The sequence below is a fragment of the Sphaeramia orbicularis genome, chromosome 15 (genome assembly GCF_902148855.1).
Source record: "Sphaeramia orbicularis chromosome 15, fSphaOr1.1, whole genome shotgun sequence".
In the NCBI taxonomy this organism is placed as follows: domain Eukaryota; kingdom Metazoa; phylum Chordata; class Actinopteri; order Kurtiformes; family Apogonidae; genus Sphaeramia; species Sphaeramia orbicularis.
The window spans coordinates 4,874,569-4,900,851 of NC_043971.1; the positions used below are offsets into that span (position 1 = coordinate 4,874,569).

The window sequence follows — 26,283 nt, forward strand, 5'->3', positions numbered from 1 at the left end:
TTATTAAGTATTTCTAATGTAACCAAAGGCTTTTATTTCTAAAGGGTGTGTCGGTGAAATTGACCCTCACCTCCTTACCTTTACCTCCGTGGTTCTTCCACGTACCGTACAGCAGTTGTTGACAGACAGACACACTGGAGTGGAGGATTGGGAAGGAATTTGGCCGACTAGCTGATACCTGACTTCTGACAGAAAGCACAGAAATGTGCTGCTATGTGCGGCGATAGCTATCGCTGCAGCTAACGAGCTAAACGTTGGGAAACAGTGAACAGATCTGGCGGCTTTGGTAAGGTTTGCTTGCTTTTACCGTCCTAGAAATATTCAACGGTAAAAAAACAAACAAACAAAAAACAAAAACGTTTCTTCTAAGTTAGAGCTGGCTGTCAGTAAATAACCCTTTCTGATGGGGGCAGATAACGGTGCTGTCTCTGACTCAGTAAACTCTGAGCTCCGGCTAACGCTCTGTCATGACATTAGCATGCTAACATTACAGCAGTGTTAGATAAACGCTGTGTATTTACGTAATAAACGCTTTTAACACTAGTCCAAATAGTCTCTTTAAATCCTTTGCTATCAGGTCTTATCGTATTAGTTTCAGTTTAACTCAAGCTAACTTAACCAAGTCAAGTTGTATGAGTGTGTGCGTCTGCCCCGCTTATCTTCATGGTAAAGGACCGTTAGCTTAAAAGACACACACTTCCGTTTCATTTCTGTCAGCATATCAGCACAAATACCCTCCAGAAGAGGGTTTACTGTCATATAACGTTTATTTAAATAAGAATTTACAATGCAAATAAACTGTCGTAAAATATAAACGTTAGCTTTTCATTTATTGAAGCTGCGTTGGAGCTTTAAACTTTAATTTGAAATTCCTGACGCCCCAACCGGAAGTGTGATTTTAGCCACTTCACTACTGTAGCACGGTTAATTTAATAACTGTCGCTTACTTGGTTGATTTGTTTACATGTTACCTGCTCTACGAGTTCAATGCATTGATGTTATAAATGTTTATAAGTCCCCCAGATGCTAGTTCAGCTGAACACGCAGACCTTTACATGTATGGTGAATGTTATTTGGATGCACCGGGGTTGGTTTTCTTGCTAGGTCCAAGCTGAAATGTGTGGAGATGTGACTGTTGTATTAGCTGAGGTGTGTCTTATTTCCACACAGGCGCTGATCCTACCGGCTTGCAAAGCCAAAAGGGAGAGGAACAATGCTGTGCTGGGGCAATGCTTCCTACGGACAGCTGGGCCTGGGTGGGATTGATGAGGAGATAGTGGTTGAGCCACGAAAATGTGAGTTCTTTCACGGGAAGCAAGTGTGTGATGTGGGGTGTGGCCGTAGGCACACATCCTTCCTGTTGGAGGATGGAACTGTGTACACCTGTGGATGCAATGACCTGGGCCAGCTGGGGCATGAGAAGTCCAGGAAGAAACCAGGTTGGTGATATCCTGTCATTTATTTAACCTGGTGATGGTCTCTGTGAGTTTAAACATATTTATCTCAGTGTCCTGAGAAAGAGAGCAGAGTAGATGTCAGAATAACTCAGGTGTAAGTCAAAAACACTGCAGGGTTAGAAGCTCTAATGTTGGCTAGGTTTGTACAATTAATAGAAACACAGTCGTAATCACATTATCAGTTTGTGCAATTCTGTAATCATAAGAGGCTGCAATTTAAGAGTTCATGATTATGGGGATTTAGGATGAACTACTTGCAAAAAATGGGAAAAATAAAGGCAACAGCAAACTGCAATATTGCCAACAATAATTGCAATATGACAAAATTTTGGCCAATACCCACATTTAAAATAACTTTGGGGCAGGTCTATGCAGATGTTGATGTCACTTTCTGTTTCTCTACTTTCTGTTTCTTACTCCACCCATGAAAATGAAAGAAATATTCATCATGAATATAAAAATTGTCATTATTTTAAAGTCTTTCAGTCCTTCATCACATTATCTTTGAATAAACCATAGATTCAAATGTGCAAATTTATGGAAAAACTTTTGCGCTAACACAGCAGATATGTCATTGGTGAATAGACGTCTTAGGCTATATGACAATCACGACCAATACCAATGTTTGACTGATGTATCGGCAGCTCCTTTATTCTCACCAGATTAATATTGACCAACAATACTGTTTTCTAAGTCAGAGATCAACTGTTAGTGGATTTTAAAGGTGGATATGATAATGATAGTTTAGAGCAGGAAAAAATCTATCACTGATTAATCAGCTTTCATCCCCTGGCTCTTAGGGGTTTGATGTACTTTTTATACGGTTGTGTTTGCCTTTGTATACCACATTAAAATTTTGTTTATCATACCATTGCTTCAGTACTAAAAACTTTTCAAGGATTTTTATTGTCATACCAGCACACATTTACACATGAGATGGCATGAAATTTGGTACTTGAGGTCCCAGATTTAACCCAGTAAGATCTATATATAAGCAATATGTACGTTAAAAAAAGACTTTTTATGACCAGTAAATTCTATTTCACTTAGATATGGATCCAAAAACTCAAACGGTTTCCAAATATGAACATTTGTTAGTAAAACTGTGACAAAATTAAGTTTTTTTAATGCTGGTGTGAGTGTGGACACTTACATTAATTTCATTTTAAGTAAAATTTAAAGCATTTGAGTGGGAGGAGGTGGGTAATAATTAAAGAAGAACCCTCAAAGTTAAAGTTTTGAGAAAAAAAAGGATATTCTCCAAGAGTAAAGTGATGAAGTTAGAGGAAGACCAGTTGTGATCCCTAGACATGATCTTGCTTGTAAATTTGACATTCATCTTTCCATACTCAAATACAGTCTGTCTCAATCTAGATCTGTTGGGTGTGGTGTCTAAATGTAGCAGCCACACCCTTCTGTACGTTCAACCCTTCAGCTCAGATCTGCACCGAGGATCCATCAGTTTTATCTTCAGTATTTCACATGTACCTTAAAGTCCTAAAAACCTTACTAACACCATAAACCCTTATCCACCTTTTAGCAAATTTGAGTTTTACGTTCATATGGTTGAAAAGACTTATTTATGTGATAAATCTGGGGGCTGCTCCTGCATATCTGCATCAAGGTTCTGCAAAAATAACTTTCCCAAGTTCATCAGTATGTTTCATCACTTGACACCAGCAGAAACAGAGCCAAGCAGCACATCGACTCTCAAACATATAAACAGTTACTGAAGGCATCTACTGATTATCAACCATGTAGTGAACGTAGAAACATTGTCATCTTCTGCAACATTCATTCATGAATTAAAACCCATGTAGTTTAACAAATGACAGTGTTTGTAGTCACTTATTTTTATGTTCAGGCAATGGTTTATTTTGCTGAAAATGTCACTTTTGCTTTGGTTTTTTTTTCTGTTTTCATATGATAACTGATGAATTTACCCTGAGGTTTTTGAACATCTACATGATCAGTGAAATAAATATAAGAAAATACCTGATTTGCACTGAAAAATGCAAAATGCAGAGCATATGATTAGAAAAAATGGTGATAAACCACTTAGGAAAGGTAAGATGTAGAGGAAAAACTCATTTTGAAGTCACCACAGTAATAGTTTAAGGGTTCAAATAAAATGATTTGAAATTGCTGCTGCTGCAAGTGGGTAAAACTTTGGTTAAGCTAAAACTCTGAATATTCTTATTTGACCACTACTCTTCATATCTACTAAAGTGCCCTAATTTTGAGACATTACGTTTTCATCACTTTTCCACCATTTTTATTCACACCAACTTCTCCGTTTACTCAAAATATTGAACTCTGACAGTTTCCGGTCTTTGTGTAAATCCTTCCCAGTAGAAGGGGCAGTGTATGAAAAGGCTAAAGGCGTCCTGGTGATTCCTTACTTTACTTCTGTGTCTGTTCTATCAGAGCAGGTCGTGGCCCTGGATGCACAGATCATCGAGGCGGTGTCATGTGGAGAGTCTCATACACTCGCCCTGAACGACAAAGGGCAGGTTTTTTCATGGGGTCTGGGCTCGGACGGCCAACTGGGCCTCGGTAACTTTGAAGAATGTGTTCGTGTGCCTAGGTAAGAAACTGGACAGGGGTGTGTTGCCCAACAGATTATTGTTATTCGTATTATTTGTCTAATTCTGTAAAGTGTAGAATTGTCAGTGTTATTTTTATAAACGGTAGAACACATTGGGATAAACTTAAACCACGTCTGTTTCCTTCTTCCTTTAAAATGGCAGAAACATCAAGACTTTGTCAGATGTACAAATCGCTCAGGTAGCCTGTGGGTATTGGCACTCGCTTGCACTTTCAAGAGGTGAGGATGTTTTATACACACGTTGCAAATACACCTTCACCTCCATTTCCTCTACAGAAAGAAAGACCTACACTTTCACGGCTTTTATTGATCTGTGTGTTAATTGCCACTTTAATAGCAATACACTCCCTATAATGCTGTGTTCCTACAGCCTATGAAGCATTATTTGGACAATATTGCACTGCAGAAATTAGCATTTTCCTTTCATCACAGTTTTCAGTGCATTATTGCAAATGCAAAGTCATTTTGGACACCACCTGAAACAAATATACAACTAAATGACTATGTGACCGTCAAGTATAGTTGGACTTTTCTAACAAGCTTAAAGTTTTCTTTTCTTAGTCATTTGGTAATACAGATACAGATGTGATAGATATGGTGTCAAGCATCAAATCATGTAAAGATTTTTTTTTTTTTAAATTGGAAAAATATAACATTTTTCTCTAAGAGGACCCTCCTAAACCATTCATCCAAGTTTGAATCTTCCACAGATGTAGATAAAGCCCTGGAAAAAGCCAATGTGAATGTGCAGTTTTTCAAGTATAATGATAATAGTAATAATAATAATCATAATAATAATAATAATAATAATAATAATAATACATTGCATTTATAAAGCACTTTTCATTCAAATGAATCTTAAAGTGCTACAGAGAAAAAGAAAGTCCTTGAAGAAATACTAATAAAAAAAAAATACTTCATATAAAACAATACCATTACATTATCTTGGGAGATCCTTCGAAACCTACAACCCTTGAACCTTGTAAGACCTCCAGAAACCTGCTATAATTATGATGATAAAAAGGCAATTAAAAAGATTAGACTCACCTTTGGAACCCTTCAAAATACAGGTCTTGTGTTTTGAGAAAATGGAGGATCTATGTTATAAAAGGTCTAACCTGTGGTGCATGTTTTGTGTTTGTTATAATTACAGGACATTTACCCATCTGGTGTTCTGTCTATGTCTTTGCACAGGGGGCCACGTCTTCTCCTGGGGCCAAAACCGATACGGTCAGCTTGGGCTGGGACTAAACGGACAGAGCATCGCCACGCCCCAAATCATTCAGTCTCTGCAGGGCATTCCTTTTGCTCAGTTATCGGCGGGTGGTGCACACAGCTTCGCCCTTACACTCTCAGGAGCCGTGTTCGGTTGGGGACGCAACAAGTTCGGTCAGCTGGGTCTCAACGACACCAACGGTGAGGGCACTTTGGCTAAAACCATAAATCATGGCTGAGAGATGCAGCAGTTTCCAGACAGAGTTCAGAGAAGTTTTAGACATTTTCACAGCCTGTCACATAAACCCATTAACCCATAAAGACCCAAAACTCCACTGGCGACCAAAATCATTTACTGATATAAAGAGTTTAATACCCGCTGATCCACTAATCCTATCAATACATGTAAATAATTGGTGTAAAATACACTTTGTCATCTTTTCATCGTCATCAGATATGACCCATTTGGACGTTCAGAGGCTCCATAGTTACCATGGAAACACCATCATCTTCTGCAACATTGATTCTCCAGTAAAACCCATGGAGTTGGATTAATGACAGTGGATAGATTTACTGGGTTTATATTCAGTTAATGAGAGATTTGACTGTAAAAGTCACTTTTTCCTCAATTTTCTCTGTTTTTGATATAATATTCAACTTTAATTTGAGCTTTTATGGACATCAGTTATGATCTGTATATTAAATGTAGGAAAAGGCCTGATTTTCACTTTCGAATACAAAATATTGAGCATAATATTAAAATAAATGATGAATCACTTAAGAAAAGTAAAAATAGGAAAAAAAAAAACATTTGGGGACTGCCACAAAAGTAGCACTGTGTCTTTATGGAATGGAACTTTATGGAAGTTTCTGGAAGTTTCCCTCGTAGGACTAATACAGGCATATCTTATCTTTATCTCATCTTATGGGTTAAATAAATATGACATTGTAAAAGTCTTGTACCAAAACAGTCATGATTATGTTTGCAGATGAACTGTGTTAGAATTGAACACAGAGAAATGAAGATGCATTCATGTACACCTTGTAAATTCTGAAATTTATAATGGTCCATGATAATCTTAAATGGGTGCACATATTAAAACAGGACAGGACAGTGGCCTGGCCGTGGCCTAGAAGGCTGGAGAGTCGGCTTGTGACCTTGTGGTTGCTGGTACCATTCCCTGGACTGGTAGAAAAGTTGTAGGCTGATATGCCCTCGAGCAAGGCATTTAACCCTTCATTTGCTCCCCGGACGCTTGATATGGCAAGCCCACTGCTCCTAGTCTGCAGTGTGTGTGTTCCTGCATGTTCTATTTATGGGTTAAAAGCAGAAGGTTGATTTTGGTGTGTGGTGCATGTGTCTATATACTGACAAAGAAAGAATCTTAATTTTTGCTTTTTCTAATTAGTTTTGTTTAAATATATCCTACATTTGTCATTACACTCAAATTATGCAAACTTATGACCATGTTAATAGTGTAGAATTATCAGGATGGTCCTCAAATTTGCAGCACTATCAAAGCATGTGTTGATATATCAAATGTATTTTTTTTTTTTTTTTTGCTATACCTTAAACTTCTTGTGAAGGTCTAAAGCTAGGCTAACCTTCTGTTTCTTTTCAGATCGGTACTTTCCGTCTCTGCTGAAGTCCTTACGATCACAGAGAGTGATTTACATCTCTTGTGGAGAAGACCACACAGCAGCACTAACTAAGTTAAGTTACTTACCTTCGTACCTTTTGTTTTATTTGCAGAGATGCACCGATTGATCAGACAGTTGAACTGGTTTGATAGTTGTTTTTCTGCTTGGATCAGCTGCAAAGAACAAAGTTATTTGTGGTGGAATGAGGAGTGGTTCTGCAAAACTCAAAACAGAATTCACAGATGTGTGTGTCTAGTTGATACACCTGCAATGTTGTACCTGGAATATTCTTGATAATATGAGTGAATATTCTTTATTCTGTGGTTAAAGTAGTGTGTTATTACCTGTACCTTCCTTACAGTTTGGGAACCATTCTTACTATTGTTCATTACCTGGTTTATCTGCTGTGATATGGACAAGGAGGATGAGGATAACCCTCCCCCAACATTTACAGTCATTTCAGGAAGCTTGGATGATTTCATGAATCAGATTTGACCAGATCAGTGTATGTCATCACATTTATGCAATTACAGCAGGTCTAAAGTAAACCAAGGGAGTGGGGGGGGACTCTGCAGAATTACCTGAACACTGATAGCTAATGGTACAGTATGGTTTTCTGTAAAATAATGGTAGATATCAGCACATAGTGGGTTTTAAATGTTACTATAATTTATATGAATAAAATGAACACTAGACACAGTTTGCACCTGATGCATTATTTGATGATTTAAGTCGTTTTCAGGGGGTTTAAGTGCTTATTGGTATTTACTGTACGGGTCAGTCGTTTGCATGTTGACCACAAACACTTCCTTTAAACTAAATACTGTTACAGTGTAAAACTATTTGTAGTCAGTTTTCTGTTTGGGAAAATCTAGTGTAAGATCACTGTCATGATATCTTCCTTCTTCCTGGAGCTGTGGCGTTTACTTGTGTCACGGAACATCAGAAAAACCAGTGCTGATGACTTTACAGGAAGGAGGTGTATTTACATTTGGAGCTGGAGGATATGGACAATTGGGACATAACTCTACAAACCACGAAATCAACCCCAGGAAAGTGTTTGAGCTCATGGGAAATGTAGTCACACAGATTGCATGTGGAAGGTACAGTTTATATTTCAACTTATTTTTTTTATATTACTTCTATTTTACTTATTATGTTCCCAAATGTGATTGAAAATGATAAATGTATGAAGTATTGGTATAATTAAAAGTCAATGACTACAGTTCTGTGTGAACGTAGGCAGCACACCTTGGCCTTCACGCCCTCCTGTGGGAAGATGGACTCTTTTGGCCTGGGAGGTAACGGTCAGCTCGGTACCCGTTCCACCTGCAACAGGAAAAGCCCCGCTCCAGTCAAAGGCCCCTGGGTCCCCAACACTCCGACTGAGTCAGGTGACAAACTCTATTCTAGACAAATACACTGATATTATCTGTGATTAAAAAAAGAAGCTCCTTATGTTGATAATTTGTTTTTTTAGGAGTCACTTGATGTAGTAGCCCCGCATAAGCTAAATAACAAAACAATGAATGAAAAATGAGTTTTACTCATAGTTGAAGCAAAGATGTCATTTTTTGGGGAGTTATTTTATGTTTGTGCAAAAATCAGAAGAACCATAGTATTTGTGGCCTCTTCCCAGTGCCATCATGTTCTAATTAGCAGTTGTCGTACGGGTGCTTGAAATCCTTGAAAATGCTTGAATTTCAATGTTGTGTTTTCTTTTTTTTTTTTTTTATAAATTATTTTTTATTGACAGTCAATATCAGACATTCACATCTGGCACATCATATGTACATATATCATACATCTGTTGTCTGCTCTAAATGCCAAAATAATATTTTTGTTTTATGTCCAAACACTGAAAAAAAAGGCAGGTAACCAAATAAAAGAGGGAAAAAAAACCGAAACTATGTACATGTAGGGAGTGATCTTTTCCATACAACACAATCACTGATTTGTGAAAACAAAATCAGGCCTTTATGGTGTGACATAGTTGACCCAGTTTGAAGTGAATTTATCCAATTTGTGATTAACAAATGCTGTTATCTTCTCCATTTTAGAAATGTCCATTGTGATTTCCATCCATCCATTTAAAGTTCAATGTTGAGTCTGAGAAGTACTTGTTTACAATGGTAATGCTACGATGTGATTTATTTATTAATTTATTTTTTATATTAACTCAATCCAAAGCTTCTTACAGAGAGATGATACATTTTGAAAAATATAACTTGATGTCAAAAAAGAAAATTCCCAGGTGTTCTCGGGTCAACTCCAGGTACATTTTTATCTTAATCTTTGTCTCCGTGCGAGTGTGTCTGAAGAACACAGAGTGGTTTCCCTTTTTTTGGGGAAAAAACTTTGTGTTCTCCTTTAATTTCTAAACATTTTTGCTATTATGAAACATTATTGTAGATGTTTATAGCATAACATAATGTACATTATTGTGATAAAAAGTGAAAAAAATAATAATGAGGTTATGTATATCTGTATGTATTTTACCCCAGTGATAAGGTGAAAATGATCCTTGAAAGTGCTTGAGTTGGACCTCGAAAAAACGTGTACGAACCCTGAGTTATTTGTACCGACAAGTCCATAATGGAAGGCCACATCTTATCGAAGTCCTTCATTTTCTTTTGCCAAATAATTCACGAGTAACAAGACATTTCTTTAAGAAGGTCCTGGAGTGTCTTTAAAGTGTCAGGCAAAAAATGTAAGAAATTATTCTACAAAACAGAATAGTAAATAAATGTTAACTTTTGCAAAATTAAAAGTAAACAAGTACCTGAATCGCTCATTTCAATGGTTGAACTCAGCTTTCTGTACAGAATTTGTTTTCTCCATCACCTTGTTTATCCATATATTTACGTCTTATGTTCTTATATTAAATTACAGACTCTCAGCAGAACTGTTGTGTCAAGAGGATTTATGCTGGAGGAGATCAGAGCTTTGCACACTATCGTACTGCCAATGTAAGTGTCCATCGCCACATTTACATCCACTTTTAGGTCATAGTTATTGAATACACTCAGACTTGTTAACTATTGAGACTTTGAAATGCATTCCCACCGGCAGTTCGCACTTTAAACTCAAGTCTTCTAAAAAGCAACTGAAGACCTTCTTGTTTAGACAGGTTTTAGTTGGGGGTGGGTTTTATGAACATTTATTTTATATTTTTATGCCTGTGTGGAGCGGTGTGTTGTTGTTGGGTTTTTTTGCCTATGTATTTTACTTCTGATTTTATTGTAAAGCACTTTGTGAAATCTTTCTGCGAAAAGTGATATATAAATAAACATTATTATTTTTATTATTAATATTATTGTTAATAGTCCAGTCCCTGATGGAGGACTACATTACCCATGATGCATCTGTTTGACTTGTAGTTCTGCTCGCTCGTGGTTGTGTATGCTACTTTTCATTTTGGTCCGACGGGACAGCAGCATCCACGGAGCAGAAATTGACATCCTGTCATAAGCCTGTGTTAATCCTGTGTGTATGAGTACTGTGTGCATCCTTAAGATATAACCACACACACACGCATCCACACACATATACCCTCTAACTCAATCATTCAACCAATACCTGTACCAACATTGCATCCCATGTACCTGCTCCCATTTCTTCACCCTCATTAAACCTCAGAACTGTACCATTGGAGTTTGTCTGTTCCTTCTGACCGAGGAAGACTCAGTTGAAGAGCAATCCGAATCAACATCCATTAGACGCACACAGTCTATTACAATTATTTTATTATTATTATTATTATTATTATTATTATTATTATTATTATTATTAACTGTTGTACTAAGAAATAGTTGCATAAAGAGCCGGAGAACATTTAAGCTGAATGCTGCACCGTCCTGGTCCCTTTATTGTCTTTTATTTATTTAATCAGAATTTCAGAGCTTTCCTTCCCTTTTTCTCTTCAACATTAATTTACATTCTTAAGATGTTTTCTATAACTTTGTTTTCAGAATTGCCAGCACATATATGACAAGCGAACACAGGACCAGCAGAGAAAGATTTGCACCTTAACTGAAGACGTTATTCAGAAATGGCTGAGCTACACACCAGGACGACTCCCACTGGAAATCTCCAAGTAAAGTCGTCTCTTCACAGTGATTGTGTTTTTCCACGTTAACATCATCTTCTTTTTGATGCGTTTTGATGCTAACTCGCCTCTTATGATTCCCTCAGTGAGGTGGACCTTGTGTTCTCCTCAGCAAGCTGCCTCAACGGATCTTTTCTGTCGATGAGGTAATCACATTTTAATACTCTTCCATCTGTAGTTATATATGAGGGCTGTTTTTGAATTCCAGCGTTTTAGTGTAAATCTAAATCAGACTCTTGGTCTGATTAACTTGGACTGCTGTGGTCGTAATTGCACTCAGGTGTAAAGGAAAACTACCATGCAGAGCCCCTTAAAAGCCCATTCATGTTCACTTTACATACGTAAATAGATACGTCTGTTTCAAATGGTCTAAAGTGTCACTGCCTTCATATTTCCATGCATCCATTGCGCTGGAATGAGTGTTTGTTAATCAATCCACCAGAGGACGCCACTACCACAAAGAAGAGTAAAGTTTTCTGAGAAGAAGAAGAAAGTCAATAATAACAAACATGGCGACGACAGGAGGTTTTACTAATGTGGATGCTAATGTTGGTATTGAAAAGGGTAGTTGTCATAAGTACACTACAAACAAAAAGTTAAGGATATTTTTAATTTTTGGGCAATTTTTTTCAGTTGGGATTCTTGCACAGTGCTTTTTACTTTTTGTGTGTGAATTGCATTGAAACCCATTTTTTTTAATGACATAGTTTTATTTACAAATGGCAAAAATGACAAAAAAAACATGAAATATCCTTAACTTTTTGTTTGTAGTGTATGTCAGAAGTTTTTCACTGTCTCACACAGTCACTCTTTGAAAAGTTCTGCCATTTCTGTAAATTATTCCCTTTATATCTCAACACTGCCCCCTGTGGTTCCTGGGGGTACTGCTCTGTAGTCTCCATTTGGATTTGCAACCACAAACTCCCAGAGGACGGACGTAATTACATGAATTTTCTAAAATATTTTTCATACTTTGACTGTAAATAATAATTCTCTACCACAACTGCCATTCGACTTTCTTCACATCTCACCGAGGAAGAAAAAGATCCCATTAAACTTTAAGGAAATATTAATGTTGATATTGTTTACAGTCAGAGCACTAACAATATTTTAGAAATGTAGAGGTAGAATGTTTAAAATCATAATCATGGGGAAAAAAAACAACCAATGTTGAGAGAAATTAAGTAAAACCATCTCTGAGGCATTTTGGAAGCAAAGATAACAATTTAAACCAAACTAACTAATGCAATACAATGATATTTATCCCAATATAAAACTATATTCTGACATTAGTCATTATTGTTTTGTATCCCAGACCCCTGTTAGAAAAGAAACACCTGAATTCAACATGTCCACATACTTTTGTCCATATAGTGTATGACTTAGACAGTTGTGCTATGAAGCTATGAAACACTTAATCCTTTAGTTTATCACAAATTCCTCAATAAAATGTCGTTTTCACTGCACAGGAAAAGAAAACTAAAAAAAGAGTCTAAAGCCGTTAGATAAATGTAGTAGTATAGTGTTTGTGTCTTTGATAATTCCTTCATACTGGCTGTGTTTTCTCCTGCAGTCATCCAGATCATTACAGTACCAGCAGTAAATGCTCAGGGGTGGATATGATCATGGCTCGTCTCCTGTTTCACCGACTGATTCAGCAAGATCACCCTGAGATCGCTCAGCAGGTCAGTCATCAAAGACATGAAGACTTTCCTTTTTCTTTGGTGTTAATCTTACTGTGCGTTGACCTTTCATACCACAAATGCATCTTCATACTTTATCACTAATGTTAAATATCAACTTTTATAGTTATTCCAAGACATATCTAATACCAAAAAGCAAGTCTATTCCCCTCAGAAATTATAGTTATTATATTGATCGCAAAAATGACCCAATGTTCCTCAAAAAACATGTCATACCATTAAAAAATTTTAACTTCTCTTATTTTATGACATTGTAGTTTTTGTATTATTACTCCAAGCTTCCATAGGTGGGTCAAAATGAATGAATGAATGAATGAATGAATGAATGAATGATATTTTTTTCAATGGAATTTCACCTGAATCTTTGATTCATTCTACATTAATTTATTCTACAGCAAGACTGAAGGACTCACTCACTCACCAACTGGATGTTTACATCGTGCTATTGCTGTTATATATATATATATATATATATATATATATATATATATATATATATACTTTGTTTTTCCGATTTTTAACATATTTTAAAAAAATTAAAATGTTGAATATAAATGAAATATAACAGATATTTCAAATATGAAATTATTCTTTTGTGGACCAAAATGTAATTAAAAAAAATATTATTTTTAACATGAGAAAATGACAATCATGGAATAAAAACACATTGGTTTTAACAGGGGTCATTTTTGACCCAGTCACGGAGGAGTGTATGGTCCAGACACTGGTGCATCTAAGGGTTAAAACAGTGTGGACATTATTACTGTATGACCTGTTGAATGGTTGGATGGTTTCTGTCAGTTCTGTCAGTCTAAGCTGCTCATTCCCTTCTTCACTGCTTATGTCCTTTGATGCCTCATTCCTCGATTATCGCTGCAGACATCAACAGTTTTAACTCTGTTTTTTTCCCAGATTGCTGCTAGTGTAGAGAAGCACCTAATCCCCAGACTAACAACCTCTCCTCCAGACATCGAAGCGCTGAGACTCTACCTCACTCTTCCAGAATGCCCCCTTTTTAGCGAGCGGAATAATTACGTGACCATCTCGATCCCGTTTGCCAAATCACTGATCAGCTTGAAAGAGGCTCCACTGAAGGTTCTAGGTAGGTTGGAGAACAGTTGGACTACTGCAGCAGCTTCAGTCCTCTGGTCTGTCTGATGTTTTTTGTATGTTTGTTTTTCTGTCTGCTTCAGGAAACTGGTGGTCTACGTTTGAGCCCCCAGTCTTCCAGCGGCTGGTGGAGTTGTATAAGGAGGTGGTGGTTTATCTGCTGCAGATGCACAAAGTGGGCATTCCTCAAGTAGAGCAGAGAATCTTCTCCTGTTTCCTGGACACTTCTCTCCGTCTCTTAGACATCCTGCATACGGTGAGGCTTCTTTCAGTAGGAAGTCACTAGATACATTAGATTAGATTAGATAGAACTTTATTGATCCCTTGGGCAGAACCATCAGGAAATTAAAGTTCCAGTAGCAGCACAACAACAAACGTACACATATAAGAAATATTACAAGAAAATAGTAATAACAATAGCTGTCAGACCTCCTTCATGTCACCACTCCAGCCCGTTCCCTCAGGTCCTCCTCCTCCATCCAGCTCACTGTGCCCTCTGTCCGCCTCAGCACCATGGGAGGCCGAGCCTTCAGCCGCTCTGCTCCTCAGCTCTGGAACTCCCTCCCACCCTCCATCTGTAACTGTGATTCTCTCCCCACATTCAAATCCAGACTCAAAACTCACCTTTTCAGAATAGCCTACCCACCATAAGTTTCACTCTCCATTTTATGTCTTCATTTCTATATATAGTAATTATTCTTTTATCTGTTTATTTCTTTGCATTTTATGGATTGTCTGTTTTATCTTGTTGTACAGTGTCCTTAGGTGTCTTGAAAGGTGCTAATAAATAAAATTGTATTATTATTATTACTATTATTATTATATAGCTATAACAAACAGTAGTGAAAAAACTGGCAATTGCACATTATTGTAATAATACATTTTATTTATAAACGCCTTTCATGACACATTAAAAGGTACTAGTAGAAATGATAAATGATGAAGTAATAATAATAGATAAGTAATTATATTATAATGTAACAATACAGCATGCATAATAGATAGATACACAAAAAAATAATGATAAATAGATAAAGATAGATAAATAATAGATAAACAAAAACATATATTTTTAATAGACCTGTACACATCTACTTACTTCATAAAACTGTAATTTGCATTCTGTACATATTACAATATAAATCCTTACTGTAAATATATGTATACATAAATATATACAGGGTGGGGAAGCAAAATTTACAATGAACATTTAGTTGTTTTTTCTCAGCAGGCACTACGTCAATTGTTTTGAAACCAAACATATACTGATGTCATAATCATACCTAACACTATTATCCATACCTTTTCAGAAACTTTTGCCCATATGAGTAATCAGGAAAGCAAACGTCAAAGAGTGTGTGATTTGCTGAATGCACTCGTCACACCAAAGGAGATTTCAAAAATAGTTGGAGTGTCCATAAAGACTGTTTATAATGGAAAGAAGAGAATGACTATGAGCAAAACTATTACCAGAAAGTCTGGAAGATACTATTAAAGAAGAATGGGAGAAGTTGTCACCCGAATATTTGAGGAACACTTGCACAAGTTTCAGGAAGTGTGTGAAGGCAGTTATTGAGAAAGAAGGAGGACACATAGAATAAAAACATTTTCTATTATGGAGATTTTCTTGTGGCAAATAAATTCTTATGACTTTCAATAAACTAATTGGTCATACACTGTCTTTCAATCCCTGCCTCAAAATATTGTAAATTTTGTTTCCCCACCCTGTATTTTAATAGACCGGTTCTTTGTACACATCTACCCAGTTATTCATATTTATCTTAACTTTTCTCAACCCATTGTTGTTTTCTCTAGTTGAATGTTTGTTTATATTAGATAGATAGATAGATAGATAGATAGATAGATAGATAGATAGATAGATAGATAGATAGATAGATAGATAGATAGATAGATAGTCAGTCAGTCAGTCAGTCAGTCAGTCAGTCAAGTCAGTCAGTCAGTCAGTCAGTCAGTCAGTCAGTCAGTCAGTCAGTCAGTCAGTCAGTCAGTCAGTCAGTCAGTCAGTCAGTCAGTCAGTCAGTCAGTCAGTCAGTCAGTCAGTCAGTCAGTCAGTCAGTCAGTCAGTCAGTCAGTCAGTCAGTCAGAGGATAAAAATTATAATGAAGTGTAACTGGGACTTGACATGTAATCAGTGCACCAGGTCAAATACTAAATACTAAAATGAAGTGCTGCTGTTGTTGTTTTTTAACTACAACTGCACATTATCAAGTGTATACATAGAGTTAGTTTCAGGTTTCATGTTTCAGGTGAATGAGAGGGCAGGACAAATCATCCAATACGATAAATTCTACATTCATGAGTTGGACGACCTGATCGACATCAGAAATGAGTACGTCACATGGATCCAGAGGCAGATGTACCCGATGGTGAGTCTGCTGTCAGTGCACGTTCCACCGTTCCACCTCATTAGATCCGTCTGTGTTTAGGCATCGTTATGATTGGTTTATACCTTTGTATCCTCAGGGTCATGACGGTGTGGTGACTCTGTGCAGGTATCCTTTTGTTTTTGACGCCCAAGCCAAGACCACACTCCTTCAGACTGATGCTGTCATACAGATGCAGGTAATATTCACCATGTTGTCCGTTTGTGTAACTGTATCTGTGAAAATATGGAAACTAACCTCTAAATGTCCCTTCTTTTGGTAGATGGCGGTGGACCAGGCACAGATGCAGAACTTCAGCTCCATGTTCCTGCCCGCGGTGGAGTCTGTTAACCCCTGCCTCATCCTTATCGTCAGGAGGGAAAATATTGTTGGAGATACTATGGAAGTCCTCAGGAAGTCCAAGAATGTAGACTACAAGAAACCACTCAAGGTACAGGTTTATAAGGGGGTCTTTGACTTAAAGTGATGATCACAGTTACAGGAAAAGCGGTATTTTTACCACGTAGTGTAAAAACTAGTGTAAGTAAACCCTGTATTTAGGATATTTTTACTGCTTTACCATCACATAATTTCTAACATAATACATTATACACTATATGTGTGATAACCTGCTTATTATAGTAAATTATAGATGTATAGACTTGTTTCTACAAGTACGTTTATTCTGTGATTATTAAACTATATATACATACACACATATTGTGCATACTATATTATTTTATAATATTAAAACTAGGGCTGTCAAAATTAACACATTAACGTGGATAAATCCATCATCATTATTAATCTGATTAAAAATTTTAACACAATTAACCCATCTGCAGCAGAATGACTCTGAACGTCTCTGGGTCAGTTTGTCCAAGTAGAGTTAGTGTGGGGCATGTGTAAATGGTCAGTTAATCCGGCAGTGACAGGCAGCAGAACCAACCCATAAAGATGGAAGACACTAAACGGCACGTTAGCCCTCTGGGTGGAAATATGAGGACCAAAAAAATTTTGTTTTGAACACATTAAGTGCATATATATATTCCCTTCTTTCTTGAGTCTGTTTGCTCATGCAAAATGAAACGCAATTAATATAGATAAAAAATGAATGATATTTAATTGTGACTAATCGAAATTAATCCACTGCAACCCTGTGATTATTCTGATTAAAAAAATGTAATTGTTTGACAACATAATAAGCAACTTATTATTATTACTACTATCACTTTGACACTTGTTTCTACTAGTACTTTCCAATTTTTCACTACTGTTTTTCCATAGTTATTGTTTTGCTGTTTTCTTGTGGTATTTCTTGTGTATATATTTGGTGTTGTGCTACTATTGGAACCTCAATTTCCTGAGGGTTCTGCCCAAAGGATCAATAAAGTTCTATCTAATGTAATCTAAAATTTAAAGCAGAAATTTAATCACTAATAGAAATTGTTTTGGTCTTGGTCATTTAGCCTTTGTTTATGTATAATATTTTCTCGGTTATGTTGTGAATAGCCACAGGAACATATGTGCATGTTCTAAAAAAGAAATTAAAGAAGCATGAAGTAAACTTACAGAAGAGCAGAACAGACAAAGCTTTTACTAAACTTCATCTAAAACAAAAAATGACATTTTTGTTGTTTTGAGAGGAGCTGTAACTGTATTTTTTGTTTTGTTTTGTTTTTTTTTTGTGGTGGAAGAGAAGCTTCATTAAATGGACTGAATGAACAAATGTATGTGGATTCTACAGGTAAAAACAATCCTACACCAAATATCCTGGAAGCTAAAATATTGTTTTTCCTTTCTGCTCCGTGTCTCCTCCTGCTTCTCCAAATCAGATCTGACTAAAATCTACAAATAAAACACTTTCTGTAGGAAAAACTGTCAAATGTAGCTGTGCGGTGGAGTGGGGTGGGGTGTATCTTAGTGAAGTCATCATGGATACTGTTGTGCTAATGTTTGTGAAAACACTCGCAGGTGATCTTTGTCGGAGAAGAAGCAGTGGATGCAGGTGGTGTGAGGAAAGAGTTCTTCCTCCTGATCATGAAGGAGCTGCTGGATCCCAAATACGGCATGTTCCGCTACTATGAGGAGTCCAGGCTCATCTGGTTTTCCAACAAAGTGAGTGATTATGAGGCTCATGATGCTCAGATCTCACCAGCTGTGTTTAAAGATCCACTAAACTTTGCAGATAATGGGAATAACAATGAGGTTTTACTGCATGTAAATGTCATACTCTGGTTTGGAGTAAATCAGTTAAAACTTCATTAGAACTTTTTTCTACTGTGGGAACATTATAATTAATAAGTACAACACATAAGTATTCATCCTACACATAAACACATTAACTCGATAAGGGCTACCATTATAATAGCTTAGATTTCTTTGGGGGTTTTTTTGCAATAAAAGTGTCAGAAAATGTCTTTTTTGCCAATTCTTTTGCACCTTTTTACAGGAAGAACTTAACTTTTAATATCTGGCTGTAAATTATCATTGTTATGTGTTATAAATGCTTAAAACAGTGTGTTATAGTAAAAAATAAAAAAAAAACAGATTTGCATTTTAATGTTTATTATGAAAAATAACTGTAATGTTCATAATGAAATTTTATGAGATTATAGAAATAAACTTTCAACTATTTTCCATGTGCTCAAACATTTTACTTTGTCTAGATCATTCTGTGCCCATGTTCTTCTTATTTTTAGTTATTTCTAGTCGTTTTTAGCCTGTTTAATAGTCTCTGTTCACTTTCTGTCTAGTTGTACACAGAACCCCTCATTTCACACATCTGTCGTCTGCTTCTGTTACAGACTCTGCATCTATATAACAATGGAAAGCTCTGAATCTCAGCTTTTAGATGAATTTTCTTGAATTTTTAATTTTCTCAGTAGTGCGAACAGTTGAGGAGTTACAGTAATTTCAATAACAGTGAATGCAAAATGGCAGACAGTTGTGCCTCCGGTGTCACAGTCATCTTAAAAGGGTTAAAACTGACAAATGGCTCAGTGTGAGAGATGACAACATCCTGTTTTTAATTCATTAAAGTAGACATTCTGCTTCTGCTTCTGTAAACTCTTCGTGTCCCTTCCAGACGTTCGAGGACATCGACTTGTTCAACCTCATCGGGGTCATCTGCGGCCTGGCCATCTACAACTTCACCATAGTGGAACTTAACTTCCCTGTGGCTCTGTACAAGAAGCTGCTGAAGAGGAAACCGACGCTGGACGACCTCAAAGAGCTCATGCCAGATGTGGGAAGGTCAGATCAATGAACAGTCGTCTGAGGTTTCCATTTCACATGTTTATGAACCTGCTGTTGTGTTTGACTGCTGCGTACTGTTTGAATGAAAATGTTACCATTTCTCTACTGAGAAGTGTTTGTGTTTGTATCTTTAAAACCAGGAGTCTGCAGCAGTTACTGGACTACATGGAGGATGACCTGGAGGAAACCTTCTGCTTGAACTTTACAGTAAGATCACAGCCCCACAGCAGAATAAAACTGAAATCCAGCATCTGAGTTTTAATCCTCAAAATGCCTTAAAGCTGCAGCTCCTCGATAATTTTCTGATGTTAGTTGGAACAAACTTGATAAAAGCCTTAAGAATTAATGATGGACAGATTCACTTGGTTGTAATTTGCGACTTCACCACTAGATATCACTAAATATTATACTTTATCAATGAAGTACACTATATGGACGAACGTAATTGGACACATTGAATTCAGGTGTTTCTTTTCTAACAGGGATCTGGGATACAAAACACTAATGACAAATGCCAGAATTTAGTTTTATATTGGGATAAATATTGAATTGCATTGAATTCCTGTTTGTGCATCTTTGCATTAACTTTGTTTGTAATGACACTGTGCAAGAAACCTTTTTTGTGCTTGATCTGAACACAGAGTCACATGGGAAGTAAAAAAATAAACCCCTCAATTTTTTTTTTTACTTGCAAGTATGACTGGAAGACGTTTACACAATAAAAGTTGTAATAAGCAGTAGTTTTTAACCACTGAAGTAGAGGGCTTTTATTTTGTGACAGTTAAGGAGTGTAGATTGTAGAAAAGTGCATTGAAGAAGTGGATCCAAGCGAGGTTTTATATTCAGTATGACAATTTCTACTTATTAAACTGAATAATTAGCAATAAAGATTTTCCTCTTCAGTTAAAGGCATGTTACCTTCTGCAGCTCGAGAAATAATGTATCATTATTCTAAACGTGAACATTTCAAGCTGTTTTTCGTGTTAATGGAGAAGTTTGGTTTAGTTGTTCTGGGGATTGTTTTTTTTTGTTTTGTTTTTTGGTAAATGCCAAAAAAAATGGAAATTGTGCAACAATTCATTTTCAATTGTTTTGTCACATATGATACAATGTTTGTATTGCTCAATTTCTGCAAAACTCCAAATAAACAAACTTTGAAGAAAAAAAAAATTAAATTAGCCTAACCTTTACAACCGAATGTAAAATATATCTTTAGTTAGATTCCAACTCTCTGAAACCTTTAGAAACCTTAAAAAATAAAAGCATGAAATAAAAAGTTAGATGTAAATGTCATAAGATCAGGATCTCAGACTTAGTTGTGTTTTTCAGATCACAGAGGAAAACTATGGAGCCACTGAGGTGTTCGAGTTGGTGCCTAACGGTGAAGACATCAACGTGAATAAATCAAACAGGTAACGTCAGAGGTTTGGAGCAGAGCTGTGAAACTGTTTAGTTAATTTAGTTTAGGGGTCTTAAACTCATTTGAGTTCGGGGTCCACGTACAGCCTGATATGGTCTCAAATGGGTTAGACCAGAAAAATAATAAATGAGAAAAGTAAAATTACAGTAAGAAAATGTTCACATCTACAAACTGTCCTTTAAAAAAATGGGAATAACATTAACAACCTGAGATTTCTTTAAAAAAAAATAAGTGTAATTTTGATAATATTCTGCCTGAGTTTGTGATTTACACATGTGCATTATAACTTACAGATCACAGTGGATCTACAAATACACAAAACATTTAATAACAGACAGAATATTGGTCAAATTACACTTACTTCTCTTAAGACATTTCTCGTTCGTATTTGTTCAGGTTATTCACTCTTTTTGTGAAAGGATCATTTGTTAAAGTAACCATTTTCATGTAATTTTACTTTTTTCCACTTAGATAAAGAGAAAAATTTAGGGATGTGTTATTTATAGGTTATTATGATTGTACTTTACTGGTCTGATCCACTTTAGATCGTACTGGTCTGTATGTGGAACCTGAACCTAAATGACTGACACCATTTATTGTTAATATCTTCAGTGCAGTTTTTGCATTTCACAAATTCATCCCACAGGCCGGATTGGACCCTTTGGCGGGCCGCATGTTTTGGCCCATGGACCACATGTTTGACACCCCTGATTTAGTAGAAACGGGTCACCAGTTTGTCTGATTTTCTTTTTTCCCTCCAGGCAGGACTTTGTCAACGCTTACGTCGACTACGTCTTCAACACGTCTGTGGCTCCGCTGTTCGAGTGCTTCTATGCAGGCTTTCACAAAGTGTGTGGAGGGAAAGTTCTGGAGCTGTTTCAACCAAATGAACTGCAAGCCATGGTCATAGGCAACACTAGCTACGACTGGGCAGAGCTGGAGAAGGTCTGGAGGCGTGGAATGTTTTACCTGAACAGATTTACTTTGATGGAATGTTTTAGTTTAACAGATTTACTTTGATGCAGTCAGACTCTGGGTGTTAATCGTGCACGTTTTTTCTGTGTTTGTCAGAGTACTGAGTACAAAGGGGAGTACTGGGCCGACCATCCCACCATCAAACTCTTCTGGGAGGTTTTCCATGAACTTCCTCTGGAAAAGAAAAAGCAGTTTCTCTGTAAGACGCTCCTCTGTGAATGACTCCAGTAACATAAAGACTGGGTTTACATGCACAGTGACATCCCACTTTTATTCCTAATGTAGCAGTATTTGCTGGTGGAATATCTGAATACATCCAAAAAAATCAATGTCATTGACAAATTAATCGCCCGACAGCTGGACTTTTTTTTTTTTTTTTAGTAAAAAGAAGTAAAACAAGTTAACATTTTCTGATTCCAGATCTAAGTTCTGTAGATTTTCAACTGATAATTGATCTATTTTCAGTAAAGTCAATATAACATTTTGATGTAATTGCTCAATTTTGTTCATTTAGTTGATTATTTAGTTGCTTTTATTTAATTTTTCGTCCATTTTGTTGATTATTTAGTCTTTTTTTGTATTTTTTTCTGTTAAATGTTTTTGTTTTGTTTTTTTTGTTCATTCATTGTCCATAACACCAGTATTTTATCATTATTATTAGCCCTTTTAACCTCCAAACAAACAAGCAACATAACTATAACAGGGGATGGGGGGACTCTGGCACCTAAAGGGTTAATAAAAATGAATAAACTAAAATAATTTTTAAAAGTCTTCAACAACAAAAAAAAAGTGCAAGTAAATATTAAAGATTTAGACATTTTGGGTACAAAATAAACCTTTTAAGACAAAAATTATATATCTTGTTAATGGAAAGTATCAATAATCTGTAAAGTTATTGCAATATTATATAAAATGATCATATTTTATTTATTATTGTTTTATCACACAGTCCTAGTTAGAGTCATTGTCTTACTGTATGATGCGGACAACTCTTTACATCCAGACCTTCAACATTTGGATAAAAACAACAAACAAATCCATATAAGAACATTTCTGGTTTTGTGCATAAATGTGCAGGTTTTAAGCTCAGATCTATAAACCAGGGTTGGTACAGGTGCTTGAAACCCTTGAAAATGCTCAAATTTCAATGTTGTGTTTTCAAGGTCTGAAAAGTGCTTGTATTTTAGTTGAAGTGCTTGAAAGTGCTTGTAATTCTAACTGTGATGTGATTTATTTATTTATTTTTAATATTAACTCTGGCAGGTTAGATGGCAAGCCAAAACTACTTACAGAGAGGTTATATTATTATTATTATTATTATTATTATTATTATTATTATTATTATTATTAGCAGGTGTTCTCAGGTCGACTCCAAGTAAATGTTTTATTTTAATCTTTGTCTCGTTGCAAGTGTGTCTGATGAACGCCAAGTGGCTTCCCTTTTTTGGGTAAAACCTTGTGTTCTCCTTTAATTTCTAAACTTTTTGCTATTATGAAACATAATTGCAGATGTTTATAGCATAATATATTGTGTGTTATTGTGATAAAAAGTGAAAAAAATGATCACAAGTATATATATTCCTGTAGATATGGATTTTACCCCAGTGATAAGGTGATGTGCTGGAAAAATTTGAAAATGACCCTTAAAAGTGCTAGAATTTGACCTTGAAAAATGTGTTCAAACCCTGATAAACACACTCTGTGAATGAGGCCTGTTGTCTTTCAGAATAAGAAACACTATATTCTGTGCATGTAAACATAGTGATAAAGCTGTTTTTTTAACCTTTCCGTTTAATTCTAACCGGTGTCTCTTCTGTCCTCAGTGTTCCTCACAGGCAGCGACCGAATCCCCATCCTGGGCATGAAAAGCCTGAAACTGGTGATCCAGCCCACGGGCGGGGGGGAGCATTACCTGCCCGTCGCCCACACCTGCTTCAACCTGCTGGACCTGCCCAAGTACACGAGTAAAGACACACTCTGCGAGAAGCTCCTGCAGGCCATAGATCACAATCAAGGCTTTAATCTGGCCTGATGTGCTACAGAAATGCCTACGACTCCAGTACCCAGACTGCGGATGGAAAACCGCATTCCCAGACATTTGGTTTTGCACATTTCTGCTCAGTCTGAACTTTAGGAATCCAACACTGATTGGACAGAGGAGGTCACATGACACCAGAGAGGAGAAAGGGTTGGATGTTTAGACTTTAACCTTCATCTTGGCTTTGGTTTTTCAGCTTTTTTCCATGCCATCACAGTGTTTGACACCCATAACAAGCTGATTCACGTTTGATATTGATGCTCTTGTAGATACGCTTTTATTCATGTTTGGATATGAAGAAGCAAAACTACTAGTACAAAGTACGTGTACAGCAGCAGTAACGCCTGTAAAATACCTGACATGCGGCAGCCTGATACGAAAGCGCACTTATGCTCAGACTTTATACGCAGTGAGATGTTGGTCATGTTCCCTGGTGGACGAATGTATCACAAACGCCGACGACGAGGCCGCCACAGTGAATCACGAAACGTATTTTCCAGACGTTAACGTTGTTGTGTCCACTTCATGCACATTCAGTGTTTGAGCGCGGACGATGTAAACTAACAGCTCTTTATGTTTGACAGAATTTCCGTTGTGACAGTTTAATAAGGAGCCGTGTGAGGTGTTTGCTTTAGATCTGGAGTGGATTTTCTCAGCTGTGAGCCTTAAAACGATCCACAGACAAAAAAAGTACAGCCACCAAAATAAAATTGAGTTAACTTTTGGGGATAAAACATTGTCCTGTTGTTTAATTCTTTATTGTCTATGGTTGGGTCTGTTTTCACATCTCCTCAGGTGGGACTGAGTGGTAGAACATGATGGATTTACTTTAATTATTAAAACTATGAAACCTGGAGCAAAACAAGCAGATATCTGGTTAATTTAAAGTCAGTCAGAGAATTTACCAAAAACAGCGAAACCAGGACGTTAATGGTGTTTCCTCACATTTGAGCCTGATTTTAACGCAGTGGAAGAGTACAAAAACATCAACACTGAGTCATGCTTTTTCCCATTAAACTATGAATAATGCATAAAACACTTACATATACTTGGCATCTTTAAAAACGCATGGGTCAGAATAATATGTATATTTCCAGATATATTAAATTAATTGGTTTGGGGTTACCTTCATATTAAAGAGGGAAGTATTGGTCATTAGAGAATGAATTGTGGACAAATTGTGATCAGCTTAACAGGTTTATTCAGTCACTGAATACAGGTACTCAGAAACTGAAAGTGTCTGATCCAGTATCAGGTGTGTCCACCTCTGGCTTCCAAACAAGCAGTGCAGCGACAACACATGGAACCAAGTCTCATGATCCTGCCCTGAGGGATCCGACCACTCAGACGACTGATTGTACTGCGATGACAGCGCAGACGGCGAGCGACTTCACCACGGCTCAGACCTGTTCGTAACATGCCAATGGTACGTTCTCTCCACTGGATTGTAAGTCATGGCATTTTAGCAAAAACATTTGTGTTTTCTTTGCTGCCTTTATGTCGGCTGTTGACCACACTTAGTTACCCGTCAAGTGTGACTCTGTATAAGAGATTCGACTCAGTGGCTGACACTAAGGGATTAGTCTAAACACCAACATTGCGCGCGTCAGGAATGAAAAAAATACAGCTGTTATCTGTGTTACTCATCTCGTGAGCAGCATATACAAAATAGGCACCTGAGCAAATAATTTTCTGGAAACTAGACCACGTTTGGACTGTGCCTTTTTAATGGCGTTAAGTATATAACCTGTCTGTGTCTACAGGAACCAGACACTTACACTGACCAAGGTAATTTTCTCTAACGAAAACTAACGAAATGACAAAAACTAGAATTGAAAAAACATTGTCGTTAACTGAAATAAATAAAAACTATAATTAAAAGACAAAAACAATAACTATTGTGTGCTTACAAAACTAAAATGTATAAAAATTATGGATAAAATTCCCTTAGTTTTCGTCTTTGTCAACGTCAGATTGATTACCTCCGCCAGGGAGGTTATGTTTTTGCCAGGGTTTGTTTGTCTGTTTGTCTGTCCGTCTGTTAGTGTGCAACATAACTCAAAAAGTTATGGACAGATTTGGATGAAATTTTCAGGGTTTGTTGGAAATGGGATAAGGAAGAAATGATTACATTTTGGTGGTGATCGGGAGTGGGGGGGCCCACGGGGGGGGGGGGCCACTGATCAGCCTTGGCGGAGGTCTGCGCTCTCCGAGTGCTTCTAGTTTGAAATGGATTTATTTTGTTTGAGCAACTTTAGGTAACAGCGCCATACGACACTTCACGGTCCGTCACTTCTCGTCACTTGTGGTTTCCAGTCGTCTTCTGGTCCCCACTCTACCTGGAAACATGGAGACTAAAGTTGGGG

The 26,283-nt window shown here is 36.8% G+C and overlaps 1 protein-coding gene across 3 annotated transcripts; it reads left to right on the forward strand.

Annotated features, from left to right (window-relative positions):
- The first annotated feature begins 98 nt into the window (after positions 1–98).
- herc4 (HECT and RLD domain containing E3 ubiquitin protein ligase 4) lies at positions 99–24,651 on the forward strand. Of its 3 annotated transcripts, none has more exons than XM_030156250.1 (24): positions 99–286; positions 1,171–1,439; positions 3,885–4,044; positions 4,208–4,284; positions 5,260–5,481; positions 6,903–6,994; positions 7,894–8,024; positions 8,164–8,315; positions 9,814–9,890; positions 10,893–11,017; positions 11,116–11,175; positions 12,603–12,714; positions 13,645–13,834; positions 13,926–14,098; positions 16,110–16,229; positions 16,327–16,425; positions 16,510–16,677; positions 18,201–18,344; positions 19,315–19,481; positions 19,625–19,691; positions 20,814–20,896; positions 21,666–21,849; positions 21,976–22,078; positions 23,703–24,651. In XM_030156250.1, the coding sequence occupies exons 2-24, from the start codon at positions 1,214–1,216 to the stop codon at positions 23,909–23,911; spliced, it is 3,141 nt and encodes a 1,046-aa protein (XP_030012110.1). In that variant the 5' UTR covers positions 99–286; positions 1,171–1,213; the 3' UTR covers positions 23,912–24,651. The 3 variants fall into 3 exon arrangements, with proteins under 3 accessions (XP_030012110.1, XP_030012109.1, XP_030012108.1); XM_030156249.1 differs by having other exon boundaries at positions 6,903–6,990; positions 7,890–8,024; positions 23,703–23,911; XM_030156248.1 differs by lacking the exon at positions 99–286 and adding an exon at positions 876–1,057 and having other exon boundaries at positions 23,703–23,911.
- The last annotated feature ends 1,632 nt before the right edge of the window (positions 24,652–26,283 follow it).